The sequence below is a fragment of the Perognathus longimembris genome, chromosome 17 (genome assembly GCF_023159225.1).
Source record: "Perognathus longimembris pacificus isolate PPM17 chromosome 17, ASM2315922v1, whole genome shotgun sequence".
NCBI lineage: Eukaryota > Metazoa > Chordata > Mammalia > Rodentia > Heteromyidae > Perognathus > Perognathus longimembris.
Window position 1 is genome coordinate 34469464 of NC_063177.1, and position 17688 is coordinate 34487151.

General features: G+C 46.8%; 1 protein-coding gene across 2 annotated transcripts; it reads left to right on the plus strand.

Moving 5' to 3' along the window:
- The first annotated feature begins 2081 nt into the window (after positions 1-2081).
- Positions 2082-9155, plus strand: Slc35b1 (solute carrier family 35 member B1). 2 transcript variants are annotated; one of them, XM_048367258.1, is made up of 9 exons: positions 2082-2432; positions 3129-3232; positions 3807-3937; positions 4227-4257; positions 4809-4966; positions 5788-5914; positions 6633-6739; positions 7176-7329; positions 8844-9155. In XM_048367258.1, exons 1-9 carry the CDS (start codon positions 2209-2211, stop codon positions 8894-8896), a joined length of 1089 nt encoding a protein of 362 aa, XP_048223215.1. In that variant the 5' UTR covers positions 2082-2208; the 3' UTR covers positions 8897-9155. The 2 variants fall into 2 exon arrangements, with proteins under 2 accessions (XP_048223215.1, XP_048223216.1); XM_048367259.1 differs by having other exon boundaries at positions 2378-2432; positions 3832-3937.
- The last annotated feature ends 8533 nt before the right edge of the window (positions 9156-17688 follow it).

A 17688-nucleotide genomic window follows, 5' to 3' on the forward strand; every position in this document is an offset into this window, starting at 1 on the left:
CAGAAACAGCAGACCCATGTAAAGTCTGTCCAGAGAGAGTGCAATGTCATCTGCAAGTAGATGAGAAAGGAATTAGGGATGTGACCCATCTTCATGGAGTCTGAGAAGGCTCCTTCTGGAGAATGGTTTTAAGAGGAAATAGGAGTGACTGGGGGAGGGGGGACATTTTGGCACTGTGAGTGCTTCTTGCATGAAGGGAAGGAGATGAAGGGATGGCATTAAGGTCGGTTCTCCTTGTACAGCTTTAAGGATGTTATGTTCCCTGTGGCTCTTCCCATCTCAGTGGGCACCTACAACCCAGTGTACAACCTTGGAGAGTGGGTAGGGAGAAACTGCTCTTGTTCTGCAGTTTCTCAATCCAGTACTGCTTCTATAAGAGCTCTTGAGCTCTTGGGGGTAAGTGGAAATAATCATCCCAACTTGCTGATAGTACCTTGAATTTACAAACCATTTTCACAAAACATACGTTGTCACTATTGTGTCAAGTAGAGAATTGATTACCCCAAGAGCAATCATGAGTACCACTGGGTCTTATCTATAAGACCTCAAGACTATCCCAACTATTCATTGGCTAGGGAAACCTCAACTATCATGTTTAGTGTTTCACATGAAGTGTCATTGAAATATGATATTACTCAATGAGAGAATGTGATTAAATCCCATTGAATTGAACTGAGGGAAGTTTTTTTTTTTTTTTTTCCAATTGCTTTTTCCAAAACAGATATCAAATGGCGGCCTCTGCAATTGGAAACCTTAGATTTGACTCTACTGCCCATGTTTCTATATTCACATTAATCTCACATGACATGAGTCAAGTGAATTGTTTGAGATCCCAGCTAGCAAAAAGACTAAACTGAGACTGGAATCCAGATCTCTGATTCCAGCTTCTTATTACTTGGCTCCTTGGACATGCCAGCTGATTAAGTAGACTAGTGTACTGGGCAAGAGTAAATGCTGGGAATCCCCCACCCTAGTAGAAAAGAGCCAATGGACTAGGTAGAGTAGGATCTTCTAAGTCCCTGTAAGATGGCTGGCTTGCCCCCAAAGCCTTAGTGAGTCAGGCCCCCAGTGATGGGTGTGGTGCTGCCCAATGCTTCCTTCCTTTGCCTGAGTCAGTGCCAAAGAGCAGGCAGCTGGAAGAGACAAACAGCCTAGAGTCCAACTGGTTGCTTGAAAATTGTGCTAACATCACGTGGGTATTAAGTGGAAAGAGCTGGGGTCAGTCTTGCCCTCCCCTCCCCCCCCCCAGTTCCACACAGCAGGTTGGCAACACAACCCTTGGATGGGGGGAGGGGCCCAATGAGGGGTTTAATGTGAAAGATGCTGGCGGAGGGTAGGAGTGTTTGGTCAATGGTTGGTGAATTGGAGGGCTTTGAAATTTTACTTCAGTAAGCTTGTATTTCCACTTCCAAGATGTGAGAAAATAGGAGTTGAGAAAGGGTAATGATAAACTATTCCTTCAACTTGCATAGCACCCTTCACAGTTTATCGAACACTTACACAAACTTCTACTCATTTGATCCTCAGATCAGTCAAGGAGTGACAAGCAGCTGTTACTGATTTCTAGTTTACTGACTGGGAAAACTGTGGCTCCGACTTTAAGTAGCACGTGTACACTGTCCCACCGTTTGTCAGAAGAGCCCTGATCTAGTTGAGTTGTCCTGGTCTAGGAAGTATGGGAACTGTGTGAGGACTCTCCAAAGCCAGGCCTTAAGCACTTTGGTAGAGCCGAGTTGAATCACTGGCGGGGGGCAGCCGCTAGAGGGCGAAGAGGCTCTTTGAAAGTTTCAAGGCGTTAGGACCCAGGAGAAGCCGGTATGTCCACTCAGAGGCTTTGATTCGCTCCCCTGGAAGCACCGCCTCCGTCCCCACCCACCTATATCTTCGCACAGCCCAACCAATTGAGGACCTCCACATCCTCATACGTCATTGCTCCACGACCGCGTATCTTCTAGGCCTCCCGATCAAGCCCCAGGTTGCAGTTGTCCTCAGCGTTGCCTGATTGAAATTTATAAAAACAGCGAGATATTAAACTCGAGAAAGCTGAATTTCGTTGCCACCAGGCATGGAGTCCAGCTCTCAATAGCTTACTTTCTTTCTCGGAAAGTGTTTTCTGGAGTCTGAGGACTTTTTCTCTTGGCAACTCTGAGCTGGCAGTTCTGGAGTTGACTGCTGGGCCCTACCAGGGGGCGGTCGCGTGTAGCTCCTATGAGGCCTCTGCTGCCGGCCGGCGATGTCCGCCTGGAGTTGTCGCCTTCGCCGCCGCTGCCGCTGCCGCTGCCGCTGCCGGTTGTGAGCGGGTCTCCGGCCAACTCGTCTGGGCGTCTCATGGCCGCTAGCAAATCCCTGGTGCCAGACCGGCTGCGCCTGCCGCTCTGCTTCTTGGGTGTCTTTGTCTGCTATTTCTACTATGGGATTCTGCAGGAGAAGATGTGAGCGGACCCCTGGGAGCGGGAACGCCGACCTCCCTCGCTTCCACACCCTCTGTCCAGCCCGAGGCGGGGCTCCGGCCTCCTGTCCGCCCCCGGGATTTCCCGCTGCTCCATCCACACGGCTCTCTAACCCGCTATCTTCGTATTGCCCCTTGAGCCGCCCCCTAATTCTAAAACGCCGGGTTTGTTCTTAGGGCTCTCGGGACCTGATAGTATGTCTTCCTTTAGATGTTTCAGGACCTGATAGTATGTCTTCCTTTAGATGTTTTTACCCTTGTTGAACCCAAGAACCTGGGACTTTTAATCCTTAAGCAGATTTCCGTGACCCGAATCAAGTGTTCTTTGCAACTCCCAGGTGCTTCAGCCTTGCTTCCTAGCTCGGATACCTTCTCTCTTCTGGAGTACTTCGGTTCACTGATTTTCCTTGTTTCCTCTAATTCCATCCTCTACAGTTGTTTTTTTGTTTTTTGTTTTTGTTTTTCCTGAGGGGAAGATAGGGAGTCAGTAGGCTTGGGTAACTAGTACCTAGGTCCAATTAAATCAACCTATTTTGTAAATGAGTTTAAAATTCCTTATGAACTCTTGCTCTACATCTAGAGACAAGATAATCCCAAAGCTTTCAGTGGCTGTAGACATTCTAGATGACAGTAAGTGAAATATGCTCATTTCTCCACTCTCTTATGCACTTCATCTTAGAACAAGAGGCAAGTATGGAGAGGGAGTCAAACAGGAGACGTTCACCTTTGCCTTAACTTTGGTCTTCATCCAGTGTGTGATCAATGCTATGTTTGCCAAGATCTGTGAGTACCTAAGATAATATTTTGTTGGGAACCCTCCCTTCCCCCCATTCTGGACATTAAGCAGTGATTGATTCAACTCAGGTCTAACTTTCCCTGACCCACATCCAGACTCTGTGTGCAGTCTATACACCTTATGACTGAAATGAGATTAAAATATTATGCCCACAAATTAGACCAACTTCTGAGCCCCAGATGTTCAGAGAATGGGTCTTCTGTTCCAAATTTCCATTGAAAATGCTTTACATTTTTTTCCTTTGACTTTCCTTTGTATGTCAGCTTCAAACATGTTTTGAGCTTTCTTTGTTCCCTGTAGTCTAGCAGCAGAGATAAGTCCTCCCTTGAACTGAATGAAACTCCTACATGCACCCTGCAGGTGGTCTTGTGTTGGGCTTAGGTGGAATTAATATCTTTCAGAGATTTCCCAGTCTTACCAGAACAGAAATAGAAATAGCTTATGTCTTATTTGACAGATAAGTTATTTTTATGTGGCCTCAACTTTTGTTTAGTGGTCCATCCTAGCCCCACTAGGTTTCTCTTGTATGTTTTGTTTTGTTTTGTTTTTGTCTTCTCCCAGTGATCCAGTTTTTTGACACTGCCAGGGTGGATCGTACTCGGAGCTGGCTCTATGCCGCCTGTTCTGTCTCCTATCTGGGTGCCATGGTCTCCAGCAACTCAGCACTACAGTTTGTCAACTACCCAACTCAGGTGAAACCTCAGGGTGGGATGAGGGTTGTCTCAGAAATTGTTTTGGAAAGATCTAAGGAGTCTTTCCTCAGGTTTGTGACCTAAAACAAAAGTCCTGGGAGAGTGTGTGTGATGAATTGAGTGTATAGGACTATACAGCTAAGCTTTAGTGGTGGGTTGGGCCATGATAGGGCTGCTTTCTGAGTCTGAGGTTCCTGGTGCTGGCCTGACATTCATCTTATTGTCGCACCTAGTACAGTTCCTGGCACATCGTAGATGCTCAGAAATTATTTGCTGAATTTAATTTCAGGTCCTTGGTAAATCCTGCAAGCCAATCCCAGGTAAGAAGAAGAAGATGGTCTCCATCTTCTGTCCTTTTTCTTCCTCTGCTAGAGTTCTGTGTCTCTCTTTCAAAATCCCATCATAGGCCTTTCCAGGGACTTTTCCTCCAGGCCTTCTCCTTGCCTGTCTTGCCATCTGTGTGACTTCCATGATGTGTGTAATCTGGTAATTCTCAGTAGAAGCTAGAGGCTGACCTACTCTGCCTCACATTCAGTCATTTTAGTGTTCTGTGGGTTTACATTGTCATCTCATTTTGGTCATGTTTCTCTCAACCTCTCATCTTTCTCCACTGTTCCCCGCCCTTGCCTTGTTCCTTCTTGAACCTTTTACCTTTGCTCTCTACCTTTCCCCCACCTTATACTCAGCAATATTGCTCAGTCATCTTTATCTAGATGCCAACCTGTCTCACCCCTACTTTTTATTCTCTATAGCTCTTCCTTCCCAGACATTCTTTTCTCTCTGAGTCTTTCTTGGCTCCTAGGAGAAGGGTGTTGGGGTCATTGATGCTTGTGGATGCCTGATTTTTTTCCTCACTGTTTTTCCACTGTAGTCATGCTCCTTGGGGTGACTCTTTTGAAGAAGAAGTACCCATTGGCTAAGTATCTGTGTGTGTTGCTAATTGTGGCTGGAGTAGCCCTTTTCATGTACAAACCCAAGAAAGTAGTTGGAATGGAAGAACATACAATCGGCTATGGAGAGCTGCTCCTGGTATGTGGTCTTGCTAAGAAGGAAACCTTTTCTGGCAAAGTCAACCAAAGGACAGACCCACCAAGCTAGCCAGAGAACCAGTGTGTCTCAAGGGAGTGTGTGGTACTGCTTGCCCTTTGTTTCTGATGGGAAACCTGAAATACTTATCTATAGGCAAGCTCTCCTGGTGAAGAGAACTCTTGAGGCCTGTGTCCAGATCCTCATGTTACGTCATAGAGACCTGAGAGCTGAGAAGGAAGGACTAGTATCTCTCTCAACTGGGTTTCTAAAGAACATGGGAGCCAGAGTTGAAAATATACAGCAGGGTTCACTGTGTATTAGGCATTGTTCCAAGTGTTTCACGTGTTAATTGATTAATTTTTTTTTAACAGCAATCTACATCTTACAGATTAAGGTCAGAGAGATTAAGTCCCTTGCCCTTTATCGTGTGCTATTTAAGTAGCAGAGTCACGATTCCAATCTAGGCAGTCTGCCTACAGAATCCATTCTGTGGTCACTATACTCCAAGCTAGAACACTAACCTGCTGAGACTAGATTTTCTTTAGCTTTAGCGAAAGAAGGGGGTTGCTCACACAGCCTATTTTAGTCCCATGTACAGCAGTTTCAAGGCATTCTATTTGGAGGTGGTTGGCTTCCTGCTCTACTCTAATTTCAGTGGCTCAGCCTGACAATTCTGTTGCAGGAGGACTGCTAGAATGTCTTTCTGTTTGTCCTGAGAATTCTGCTTTTTGAGGAGCCTGAGGATTAGAATCTTTGTATCCTGGGTTTGGGAGGGACTCTGATGGCCGGCTCATTGCAAGCTGCTCCTTTTTCTTTCCCAGCTCTTGTCTTTGACCCTGGATGGACTGACAGGTGTTTCCCAGGACCACATGCGAGCTCATTACCAAACAGGCTCCAACCACATGATGTTGAACATTAACCTTTGGTCGACATTGCTACTGGGAGGTGGTAAGGAGCAGTTCTGCTGTTCTTCCCACCTAGCACCAGAGGGCAGACGACTCTCTCATTCAGTCATCCCTAGTACAGCTCCACAGGCTTAGGCCTGACTTTGTTCCAAAATGCCCTTTTGTCCAAACCCTGGGACCTTCCCAGAAAAACCTGCACCAGCAGGGTCTGTTGCTGTCTGTTACTTAACACAATAGGGGTATACCTGTGCCAGGTAAAATACACAGTATCTGGGAGCTTTCCCTCTCATGAGGCAAATGGGGTGTTGGTTTAGTGCTCTCAGGAAGCACCCCTAGGTACACTTAGAATAGAGATTGTCATGAGTGTGTTTACTTTGAATCAATGTTCCCTAATTATTCAAGTCTGAGCACTTGTAGAGAGCATTTGGGGCAGCAAGCTGGGGTCAGTGAAGGAGTTTCTGGTGCCTGGAGGTGACCACTGTTAGGAACTTCCTTGTGGCTCACTGTCCCTGCAACAGCGGAGGATCTCTGCTTGTAATCACTTTCGTAGAAGTAAATTATTAACTTTCCTTTTTTGTGAAAATCATGTCATCAGTTTCTCTAATCAAATAAAAAGGGAGAGGGAGAGAGAGAGAAATTGGAGGGACATGATGTGACAGTACAGACTCCACACACTTCTGCACCCACTCCCCTTTGGGTGCTTGAGCAGGCTGTGTGGCATACATGATATGTACCATTCTCCTTTTGACATTTCTTTGTAGGAATCCTGTTCACTGGGGAGCTCTGGGAGTTTTTGAGCTTTGCTGAAAGGTACCCAGTAGTCATCTATAACATCTTGCTCTTTGGCTTGACCAGTGCCCTGGGTCAGGTGAGTTCTTAAAGACAGGACAGTTTGACTTCCCTTTCTATAGCATTGGTTTCCTAAAAAGGCTGCTTTTGGGGGGGGGGGGGGCAGTACTGGGATTTGGGTTCAATAGCCTCATGCTGGGCCTTGATCTTGCTGGGCAAGCACTCTACAACTTAAACTATGCCTCTAGCCTTTTTTGTCTTAGTTATTTTTCAGCTAGGACTTCCACTTCTTTGCCCTATTACCTATGCCTCCTGTGTAACTGCTATTATAGTTGGGACCACTGTATTTGCTTTGTTGAAATGAGGTCTTACTAACGGTTTTCCCCTGGGCTAGCTTTGAACCTGATCGCTGCTGTTACAAGCATGAGTCATAGCACCTAGCTCCTGGTATCTATCTTTAGATTTCATAGGAGATACCCAAGAATCATCCTGATCCACTTTTTCTCACTCTACAGAGCTTCATCTTCATGACAGTTGTTTATTTTGGTCCCCTGACCTGCTCTATCATCACCACAACTCGGAAGTTCTTCACAATTTTGGCTTCTGTGATTCTCTTTGCCAACCCCATCAGTTCCATGCAGTGGGTGGGCACTATACTTGTGTTCTTAGGTAAGTTCCATCCAGAGAAGACACTTCCTTGTGCCATAGAAGGATATAACTTAGCTTTAGTATGGTATTTTTTCTAACATTTACTTGTGCATTTGAGATTTACCTAGTTGTTTTAGAGAATCCTCTCCCTTCCTCCCTCCCTCTTTTTTTTTAATAGAAGTGCTTATTTATTTATTTATTTATTTATTTATTGCCAATCCTGGGCTTGGACTCAGGGCCTGAGCACTGTCCCTGGCTTCTTTTTGCTCAAGGCTAGTACTCTGCCACTTGAGCCACAGCGCCACTTCTGGCCGTTTTCTATATATGTGGTGCTGGAGAATCGAACCTAAGGCTTCATGTATATGAGGCAAGCACTCTTGCCACTAGGCCATATCCCCAGCCCCTCCCTCCCTCTTTTTTTGAGACAGGGTCTCACTGTGTAGATCAGACTAGCCTCAAACTTAAAGTCCTCCTGCCTTAGTCTCCTGTGTGCTGACCAGGTGTGTATACCACACCCATAGAGGAAAAAACATTTTTTCTGGTGGTACTGGGGTTTGATCTTGAGGCTTTTGTTTGGTAGACAAACATTGTACCATACTTCTAGCCTGTTGTGCTTCATTTTTCCAATTAGAGCCCCTGGCTTTTTGTTTGAGGCTGGCCTCAGACCACCATCTTACCTTGTCTCCCTCCTAACAGGATTATAGGCATGTACCACTATATCCTATTTGGTTTTTGTTGTTGTTTTGTTTTTTGAGGTAAGTCCTCCTTAACTTTTAACCAGGGTATCTTCCTATCTTTGCCTCCTGCCAAACTGGAATTATAGGTTTGTGCCAGAAAGAAAGAACCTTTTTCTTTCTTTTTGGTAATGTGGTCTTCCTAATGTTCATTCTGTCTTAGTGATTTCCCCAGATCCTGTGTAGGATAGGTGCTTATTCCTTAGTGACTCATGGTACTATGGATGAGCTGAGAAAAATAGCTCAGAAGTGAGTGAGAGCGTGTGTATGTTTGTTTTGCAGTACTGGGTTCAAGCTCCAGCCTCATGGTGCTGGGCAGGTACTCTACCATTGAACCATGCCTCCAGCCAGAAGTTTATTTTTTATTTTTTGCCAGTCCTGGGCCTTGGACTCAGGGCCTGAGCACTGTCCCTGGCCTTTTTGCTCAAGGCTAGCACTCTGCCACTTGAGCCATAGCGCCACTTCTGGCCATTTTCTATATATGTGGTGCTGGGGAATCGAACCTAAGGCTTCATGTATATGAGGTAAGCACTCTTGCCACTAGGCCATATTCCCAGCCCCAGTCAGAAGTTTTGACTCTTTAGTCTCTTTCAGTCTCTGTGTGTGCATGTGTATATGTGTGTTTACTAGTATCTTGGTGATTTTTTTTCATTTGATGTTATCTCTAAAGTCATATCAATGTTCTGAGTTTTATTTAAAACCCCAGTTTTGGAGAACCAGGATTGACTCCTTCAAATCATTAGGTTTCATACTCCCCTGCCCACTCCCAAGAAAACTAAGCTCATTTTCTTCTTTCTGTAGGTCTCGGTCTTGATGCCAAGTTTGGGAAAGGAGCAAAGAAGACATCCCATTAGCAAGGAAGAGACTACCTCCACTGCAAGAACACCTCAGTTGTTTTCTCCAGCAGTGACACCTCTTGGGAGAATGGACCTAGTAGTGATAAGGGACTGGATTCTAGTCTTTAAAAAAAGAAAAGCCACAAAATCATATTCTACCAAAAAAAAGAGGGCGGGGCATCTGGGTTTTTACAAGTGTGAAGTTTCTGTTCCTGATGACCTGGAACACAGTCTAACGCAAATAAAGAGAGGAAGAGGCAGAGCCTGAAGCTTGCAACCCACGCTGCTGCTCTCTGTGGTTAGCATAGTTGGCCCGGTAATTCCCCACGAGCCTGTGCATGACCAGGAGGGGCTCTCAGAGACTGGTTGTGCCAGCAGCCTCTGTTCCCCTGGGCCGGCTCTTTAAATGTGCTAAGACAGGTGGCTGCTGGCTGTTAGACCCAAAGGATGGAAAAATCACTTCTCCAAAGCTCGGGTGGGCAAAAATTTCATGAAAAACGGAAGAGAACTCTGTTCTCTTCTTCAGAAACGCCTTAAGGCTGGGATGAAATGAGTCCAGAGCCTCAGGGTCAGATGGGTTTTTGCTTGTTCTACCGCCATCCCTCAGCCAGAACTCCACAGAGACCCTGCACATGTCTCATGAGCAGCTCTGCAAGGTCTTCGAATATACTTGTCCTCCCTCCCTCCCTCCCTCTCTCCGTCTGTTCTCAGTCCACCTGGTCCCCTCCAGGGAAGCTGAATTAATCCCTTTTATTCCCCTGCTAAAGCATTGCAGTCCTCTGCCATCCTGGCTTTGCCAAGGTGTCACCATGCCAGCTTCTGCCTGTTGAAAGGAGGCTGGCGGAAGGCATGGTGGCTGAGTCCTGGCACTGAGCCGCTTGTCGAGTTTTTGGGTGGTAATGGGGGGAGAAGGCGGAGCATGGAGTGGAGCCACCTGCCCACTGCTGCCTTCAGAGTTGGAAATCACAATCCTCTGAGGACCAAACTTTACACATGAAAGTGCGTTTCTACCAGCTGCAACTTTGCCTCCATCTGTTCCGCAGCCACAGCCCCTTGGCTCTCCAGATGGGAGCCCGGCCTCCTTCCTGAGTGCTGCCTCGCACCCCCACCCAGCCTTTCAAGCCTGTCCCACTTGCACTCTTCTCCTTTCCTAGGGCTGTGGATTCCCTTAGCCCAGCCCCCAAAGCCCCCCTTTCATTTTGAAGTCTCAGTACATTTGGCTCAAGTTCCTTTCTCCACCCCATTCCGCTCTTTTTCATCCTGAAGGTTTCGTCCATTAGTGGCTTCCATGGGTTCTTGTATGGGTTGGTTAGGTCACTGCAGGATGTCAGCAGGGCTAGAGGCCTACAAAGCAGTCATCATCTGGGCCTGATGTCTTAACAAGACATTTTCCTGCCTATCAGACTTGTCCCCCTGCCGTCCCAACTAGCTGTCGGAACACAGTGAGTTTCAGTAGGTCAGTGTGGCTCACCTGCTCGAAGAGAGGTGGCTGGCTCATGGAACAAGTCTGTCCCTACCAACCAGCAGTAGGCCAGGGAACCCTGTTCTAGTATTTTCACTCATGCTCCCATCTATTCATCTAACTTGTGAACAGTCTGGGGGCTCAGAGTTAACCAAACCAGGACTAGCATTTACACTCTAGTGGGCCCCATGTCTAATGTAGGAAGACAAGAAACCTAGTCACTGTCCAGTAATGCAGGTGGAAGGAAGGAGTCTGGGCAAGGTAAGGCTTGACAGGAGAGTGGGAAGATGGAAGCAGGAGCAGATGGAGCTTTGGCTTCACTGCCAAGCAGGAAGAGGAATTTTTCAGCTGCCTCGGTGCCCCCTTCCACTCTTGTCTCCTGCCTCTGGTCAGTTCCAATGAGAACACAAGGCAGGACAATGGCTTTCAAGTGAGGTGTCATTCCACTTGAAGGTTCCTGAAAATGTTTCGTAAGCTGCCAGCTCGTTCCGGGTGGCATTCTTAACTGCAGCTTCATGGAACAGAGCATGCCAGATTTGACTGAAGTCAGAACTCCCGTTAGCTCTCAACAGGGCTGATACCAGGCAAGTTCAAACAGAGGCCTTGTTGCTTACTAACCCTGGACAGCCTGGTGCCTTGGTTTTCTAAAGATCAAAGGACTTATCTCTGCAGTTAATTCTCAGCTATGTGCAGAAGGGATGGAGCCAGCATGGAAGTTTCCCCCAGCTTTGTTTTTAGTGTGGGGTTCATTGTACTTAGGTCTATTTTGATTAAAGCTTAGGTCTACCTCCTTTATAGTTTGTGCTTAGGTTCACAGCAATGTTATTTTTTCCCCCCTGTGTATCTCTTAGCCTGCAACCAGAGAGTGCCCCTAAAATGTGATTTGGGATGCAATCCTAGAGAAAAGGATTCTGGAATTAAAGCATTAAAAGGAATCACATTGTTTTGAAAAGGACTTGCAGTGGCAGGAATGAGTGCTTACTCTTGCTTGCTCTCTTGCTCGCTGTGGCTACTCACTACCCTGTAAAGTGCCCTTGTGAAGCACGCGGAGCAAACATTTGCACTTCTCAGACATGGAAAAATCTCCAGGAGGAAAGGCTTGGTGACCTGCAGTAGGTCCCTGGGTATGTCCCCAAGTTCTGGTGGCCTCCTGCATCTGTGCCTACTGCCTCTGCCTTCTGACTCCACTCATCCAGGGACAGTTTGCATATATTATGAGTGGAGCTGGTGGTTTTCCCCAGGTGTCCTGGCAGAGAAATTAATTACCCCAGGTCTCTGAAGGATCATTCAGTACTTCCCATCGAAAGCACACCAACTGTCTTTAGGAACAGTAAGTGAATACATTTACAGAACTCCTGCTTTCTCCTAGCTCTGTAGTGCCTGCCTTTTCCTCCTGAGGATGTTCCTAGGGGGAGGGGCCAGAAGCAGCCTCCCTGTATTTGGGATAGGGAGCTTGAAACTCATCAAGGTGCAACAACTGCAAGTCACATGGCTCTAGGGGAGGCAGGAAATGGAAGTGAGTCTCACTTCAGGGGTCTACTTCAGCAAGTTATGCCAATGGATCCCGCTGTTGGAATTTTCTGGAAATTCCCAGCCGAATTTCCAAATAATTTGGGGGGCTGAAGTAGGTCTTTTTGTTTGGTACTATGTTTTCTTTCTTTCTTTTTTTTCCCTAAGGACTGAATTCCGGGGCCTTAGGCTAGCTTGCCTGTATCACTTGAGCCACGCCCCAGTCCTTTTGGTTTTAGTTTGTCAGGTAGGGTCTTGCTGGTTTGGGATTATAGACATGAAACACCACACCCAGCCTGGCTTTTTAAAGTTTACTGATGGATTTATAACAGCTTGTGTTACAGGTATACAGAGGGGGATTTCATGTTTACATTTCCACATATTTACAATATCTTCTCATCAATCTCACCCCCCTCTATTATTTCCCTCCCCAAAACAATTTCAACAAGTTTTCATCGTTTTGTTTTCATAGGTGCAAAACAATTTTAACTGTGTTCATCCTCTTCATCCTCCTTATTAGCCCAACTTTTTTTTTTTTTTTTAAATGAGGACTTTAAGAAAAAAACCACCAGTCGGGCACTGGTGGTCAAGGCCTATAATCTCTGCTACTCAGGAGGCTGAGACAGGAGATTCCAATTTGGAGACCAGCTTGGGAAAATTATTGAGAACTAGCCTCAAAAAATGGTTGAGGATATAGCTCCAAGATAGAACCACCTGCCTGGTATGCATGGAACCTTGGGTTACAGAACCCTAGTTACAGAAACAAAACAACAAAAACAGACAAAAGCAAAACACAAAACACCACCTCGCAGTTTACAGCCCCCATTCCACAGTGCAGCTGAGTGGAGCCACTGTGTGAAATAAGTGTGCAGACTAAGATGGAAGGAAGAAACTGCAATGGGAGGGCCTATAATTTAGGACATTCTGAGAGCCCAAAATACCACCAGCTGACCTCAGCTCCTCTGTGGAGCCAAGAGGAAAGCAAACCGGAGGTTCCAAGGGCTTTCCAAGAGGCTGCCAGGAGCCCTGCCCAAGACTGACCCCCAGTGGCTTCACACTGTGGCTTTGACCACCCAACCCCTGTCCACCCCCCACTCTCAGCGTCCAGAATAGATTCTGGAGGACAGCTGCTTCTGGTGAACAGCCAGCTTCTGCCTGCATCGACCTCAGCCTGAAGCCAGTGTGGCAGGATGCCCTGTGGCAGGAAGGACAGGAAGGGGACCTGAGTGGGGCTCAGCACCTTCAACTCACTGAGGCTCCAGCCCAAGGGCCCACAGGGCTCAAGGTTTCTGTTGAACCTGTCAGCTAGAAACACTATGTTTTAGTTTGAATTCTGGCCAGATACGGTTTCCTTTTACTCAGGACCCTTGAACTGCCACATTCAGGCCACAGTCCTAGAAGGAATGTCTCCCTTATCCATGAAGATTGGAAACTCCTGAAAATGTCCTAGGAAAGTGTGTGTGGTGTGACATATATCAAGTTGTGAGATTTGTTTTCCTATGGAAAAGGTCCCAGCTCTCTTCAGAGTCACCAGGTGGTTCATACATGGTCTCATTTAATTAAATATGATTTCCCAAATTGGCAGGGGGGGGGGGAGGAATAACCGGACACCACTGCAATTAGAGTTGTCCTCGGTAGCTGTGGGTGGTGGGGGCAGGAGGTTGAGGACACAGAGACATCCAAGATCAACAACCATCTGGTTTCATTTCATTTTCCTCCTGGATCCTCTGTTCACTCTCTAGGTCTGCCCAAATTGAACAAATAAAAATTACAGAATCCTTGGCTAAATTCGGATTTCAGATAAACGACACAATTTTGGGGTATGTCTCTGTATTCAAATTTTATAGCATTAGTCACGATAACAAATGTTCCCCTGGGCCCCTCTCTTCCTAGGAAGACATGCTCACATTCATCACAACTTGCAAATGGACACTAGGCTTCCAGGTGCTTTTGTTCAGAGCCAAAGTTTTTCATTTCCCTTGATGGCCCAGGAAAGATGCAGTTTCAGACCTGGTCGTCAGGGGGCACCATTCTCCTAAAATAGATCCCAGGCACGGTTCAGGGGCTTCAGGAAGGGGAAAGCGGGTGTTGAATTGGAAGATTCTATTTGCTGCTTCTGTCTTTCCTCTGGAACATTCTCCTTACCCTAGCACCCTGCCAGAGCTATTTGTGTGAATGAAGAACCTGCTCCTGTCACTCCACTTCCAAATCACGTCCAGTTCCACAGTTACCTTTTTGGTGCAGCATGAAAAGCCCTTCAGGATCCTACTAGAGTCTATTTTCCTGTCTCAGCTCCTGCTACTTCCAGCCTGCTTCCATTCCACCCACCTCACACTCCCAGCACCCCCACTCAGGAGGAACTACTTGCAGTTTCCTTGGATGCTATTTACTCTCAGGCCTTTGTACCTAGAGTTCCTCTGGCTTGGAATTCCCTTTTCCATTTAGCAACTCTATTCATTCAATACGTTGCACCAGTAGGGATGGAGATGGACCGTGTGCCGAGCACTATGCTGTGTGCTGGATACTGTAAAGTCAGACAATAGTGCCTTTTCTTTCTTTGCTTTTCTCTCTCTTTTTTTTCTCTTTATTCTATAATTGTGTGTGTGTGTGTGTGTGTGTGCTTGTGCACACACACGCACCAGTACTGGATTTGAACTCATGGCCTTGTGCTCTTGCTTCATTTTTTCACTCAAGGCTGATGCTCAAGTGGTACTTGAGCCACACTTCTACCATGGTAGCCTTTCCTTATGATCTACATTGGGGGTGGTAGGAGAAGAGACAGTAAACAAAGTACTTGGACTTAGTACAGGGGTTAACTGATCTACCTCAAATAGAGTGGACTGTCCTCTCCTCAGGTGCCTTTTACATTAAGGGCCTTAAATCCTAACGGTTGTTCAATCATTGCAGAGAAACATGCCACATACCTGAATTAAGCAGTCAGTTTAAGTCAATAGAGAAGAAGCAGGATGATAGTGGTAGAAGATGACATGGGACAAACAAGAGTACCATGTCCTATCTACAGAGAGCAATGGCTTCCACCTTTGCACTTGCTGCTAAATTTGTTATTTCAAAGAAAAATGGAGCTGGAAGTATGGATCAGTGGAAGAGCACCTGCCTAGCAAGTTTGTAAGGTCCTGAGATCAAACCCTAGTACTCTTACCCAGAGAAAGAGACAGAGAGAGATTAAGATGGAGTCTCTGGAACGTGTACATAAACGTGTGTGTGTGTGTGTGTACATGTGTGCATACATGTGCCCTGTTCTGAGGCTTCAACTCAGGGCCTTGTGTTCTTGCTGGGCTTTTTCTTTCAAGGCTGGTGCTCTACCACTTGAGCCATATTGCAAGTTCCTATATCTTTGTAATTTTAGAACCTAATACAGTGACCTGCTGTGATAGTTTTCTAATATAGGTCTGCAAGAGAAAGGAAAGGAAAGTAGGAGCCATGGCTCAAACTTGTATTTGAAAGGTAAAGATCAAGGGGATCATGGTTGGAGCAGCCGGAGCATAAAAATTCCAGAGACTCAGCCAGACACCGGTGGCTCATGCCTGTAATCCTAGTTACTCAGGAGGATGAGATCTGAGGATCACAGTTCAAAGCTCAGACAGGAAAGTCTTTGAGACTTATCATCTCCAATGAACCACCAAAAATTCAGAAGTGGAGCTGTGGCTCAAGTGGCAGTGCACCAGCCTTGAGTGAAAGAGCTAAGGAGGCAGTGCTTAGGCCTTGAGCTTAAGCCCCAGTACACACACACACACACACACACACACACACACACACACACACACACACGTTCCAGAGACTCCATCTTGATCATGACTGGGTGGGGTGGCATGCGCAAGTAGGAGGATTGCAGGCCAGTCCAGGTGGGCATAAGGCAAGATTCTATCTTGAAAACAGCCAATGCAACAAGGAGCTGGAGGTGTGACTCAAGTGGTAGAGCACTTGCTTAGCAAGTAAGTGTGAAGCCCTGAGTTCAATCCTCACTATATAGCCAAGAGAGAGAAAGGGGTGCTGGTGGAAGGAAACAACTTGGAAACAATAGTTTAATGATTGAAGTTCTTATTGCCATTGTGCTGAGCACAGGACAGATGGAACAAGAAAGCCTGACACTAGATTTATTGCTGACTCTGTATGTATGTGTGTGTGTGTGCGTGTGTGTGCATATAAATGTGAGTTCCCATATTAACAGGTATGACAGCTGGAAAATGTGTCTAAGAGCCATCAGGTCCTTTCTCAGTGGCCACTCAATGAGCTGGCCCTCCCCATTCTTGGACAATGACAGGAAGGGGAATACAGGGCTCATGGTGGACTTCCTGGCTCCCTTCCAGAATCTGCAGCCACTGGCATCGAGATCAGAAAGAGCTTATATAGGCTTTTGGCACCAACTGATACATCCTCAGGGGAAGGTGTCTGGCAGCTGCTGCCACCCACTGCCTCGCCACCAGCGTGCCCACTGTATAGCAAGAGGTGGCATGGGTCAGAGATAAAAAGCTTTCTCTTCTCACTTGTCCAAACTGAGATCATCACAGCAATCCTTTACCCCGCGATGGCCAAGGAGACTTAGGAGCCATCAAAATTCCCAAATGAAAGCAAGAGTGGGGGTGGCTTCTACTCCTCACGGTGACCCCCAAAAGCAGAGCAGGAACCTGCCCCCGAAGTAGCTGGCTGCTTTCCCAGATGCCTACACTGTCTTCTCATCTAGAGAGGTTATTTGCTGCACACCTACGAAGAGCAGCTGGCACGAATTCTCACTGCCCCAGTGAATAAGGGCAGATTCTTGAAAAGAAGACATCTGAGGCTTCAAAAGTAAATTCCATCTGAGAAGTAACTAGATGATTTAGGAATCAGATCTTCCATCTTTGGGCCTGAATCTCTAGGGAGTCTTGGAAAATGCAATCTTTTTTTCTCTGAGTGGGACAATGCAGAGCTGGCAGCTTCAATACATTGGCGTCCACTCTCTAGGCTGGCTTGTGGAAATTTCTGTTGCATTCTCTCTCTCTCTCTCTCTCTCTCTCTCTCTCTCTCTCTCTCTCTCTCTCTCTCTCTCTCTCTCTCTCTCTCTCTCCCCCTCTCTGATGAGAGGTAGCTTGAAAGCCAAAAACTACCCCTCAGCCCTCACAGGGCGTGAGGCTCCAGACCTGGCACAATGCTGTTCATGGCCTGCCGGAAGCTTTGAAGCTAAACTTTCCAGGAAATGCTCTCTCCCCCAGGCAGTGCTGGCTGACTCACCCAGACGCCAAGCTCTTTGTCAGTTCTCTGACCCCAACTGGCCAAGCAGGCAGGGGTGCCAAGGATTGTGGTCCTGCCTGGGCTATGTGTGTGGTCCCGGGAGGCAGAATAGGGAAGGGAGGGCAGAGACAATGAGGAAGTATTATGATGTATGTTGACTTGGTTAAAGGAAATGGCAGAGAGAACCAAAGTGGCTTCAGTTCTTGAGATCCACACCCCTTGACCAAATCTGTCTTTTCAAAATTCCCTAGAGCAAGGATGGTGGCAAATTCAAGGTCTATTTTATTTTTTCCTCTCCCTCTCCCTCTCCCTTCCCCCCTCTCTCTTTATCTCTCTCCCCCCTTTCCCTTCTCTCCTCTCTCTCACCAGTCTTGGGGCTTGAACCCTGTGCACTGTCCCTGAGCTGCTTCTTTTTGCTCAAGGCTAGCACTCTACCACTTGAGCCACAGCACCACTTCTAGCTTTTTCTGTGTATGTGGTGCTGAGGAATTGAACCCAGGGTTTCATGCATGCTAGGCAAGCACTCTACCACTAAGCCACATTCCCAGCATTCTCTCTCTCTCTCTCTCTCTCTCTCTCTCTCTCTCTCTCTCTCTCACACACACACACA

Excerpts from the sequence above, each read along its gene's own strand:
- Slc35b1 (XM_048367258.1), top strand. The coding sequence starts at position 2,209 with ATGAGGCCTCTGCTGCCGGCCGGCGATGTCCGCCTGGAGTTGTCGCCT. Across the intron at positions 2,433-3,128 it reads GGGATTCTGCAGGAGAAGAT|AACAAGAGGCAAGTATGGAG; the intron begins GTGAGCGGACCC and ends ACTTCATCTTAG. Across the intron at positions 3,233-3,806 it reads TGCTATGTTTGCCAAGATCT|TGATCCAGTTTTTTGACACT; the intron begins GTGAGTACCTAA and ends GTCTTCTCCCAG.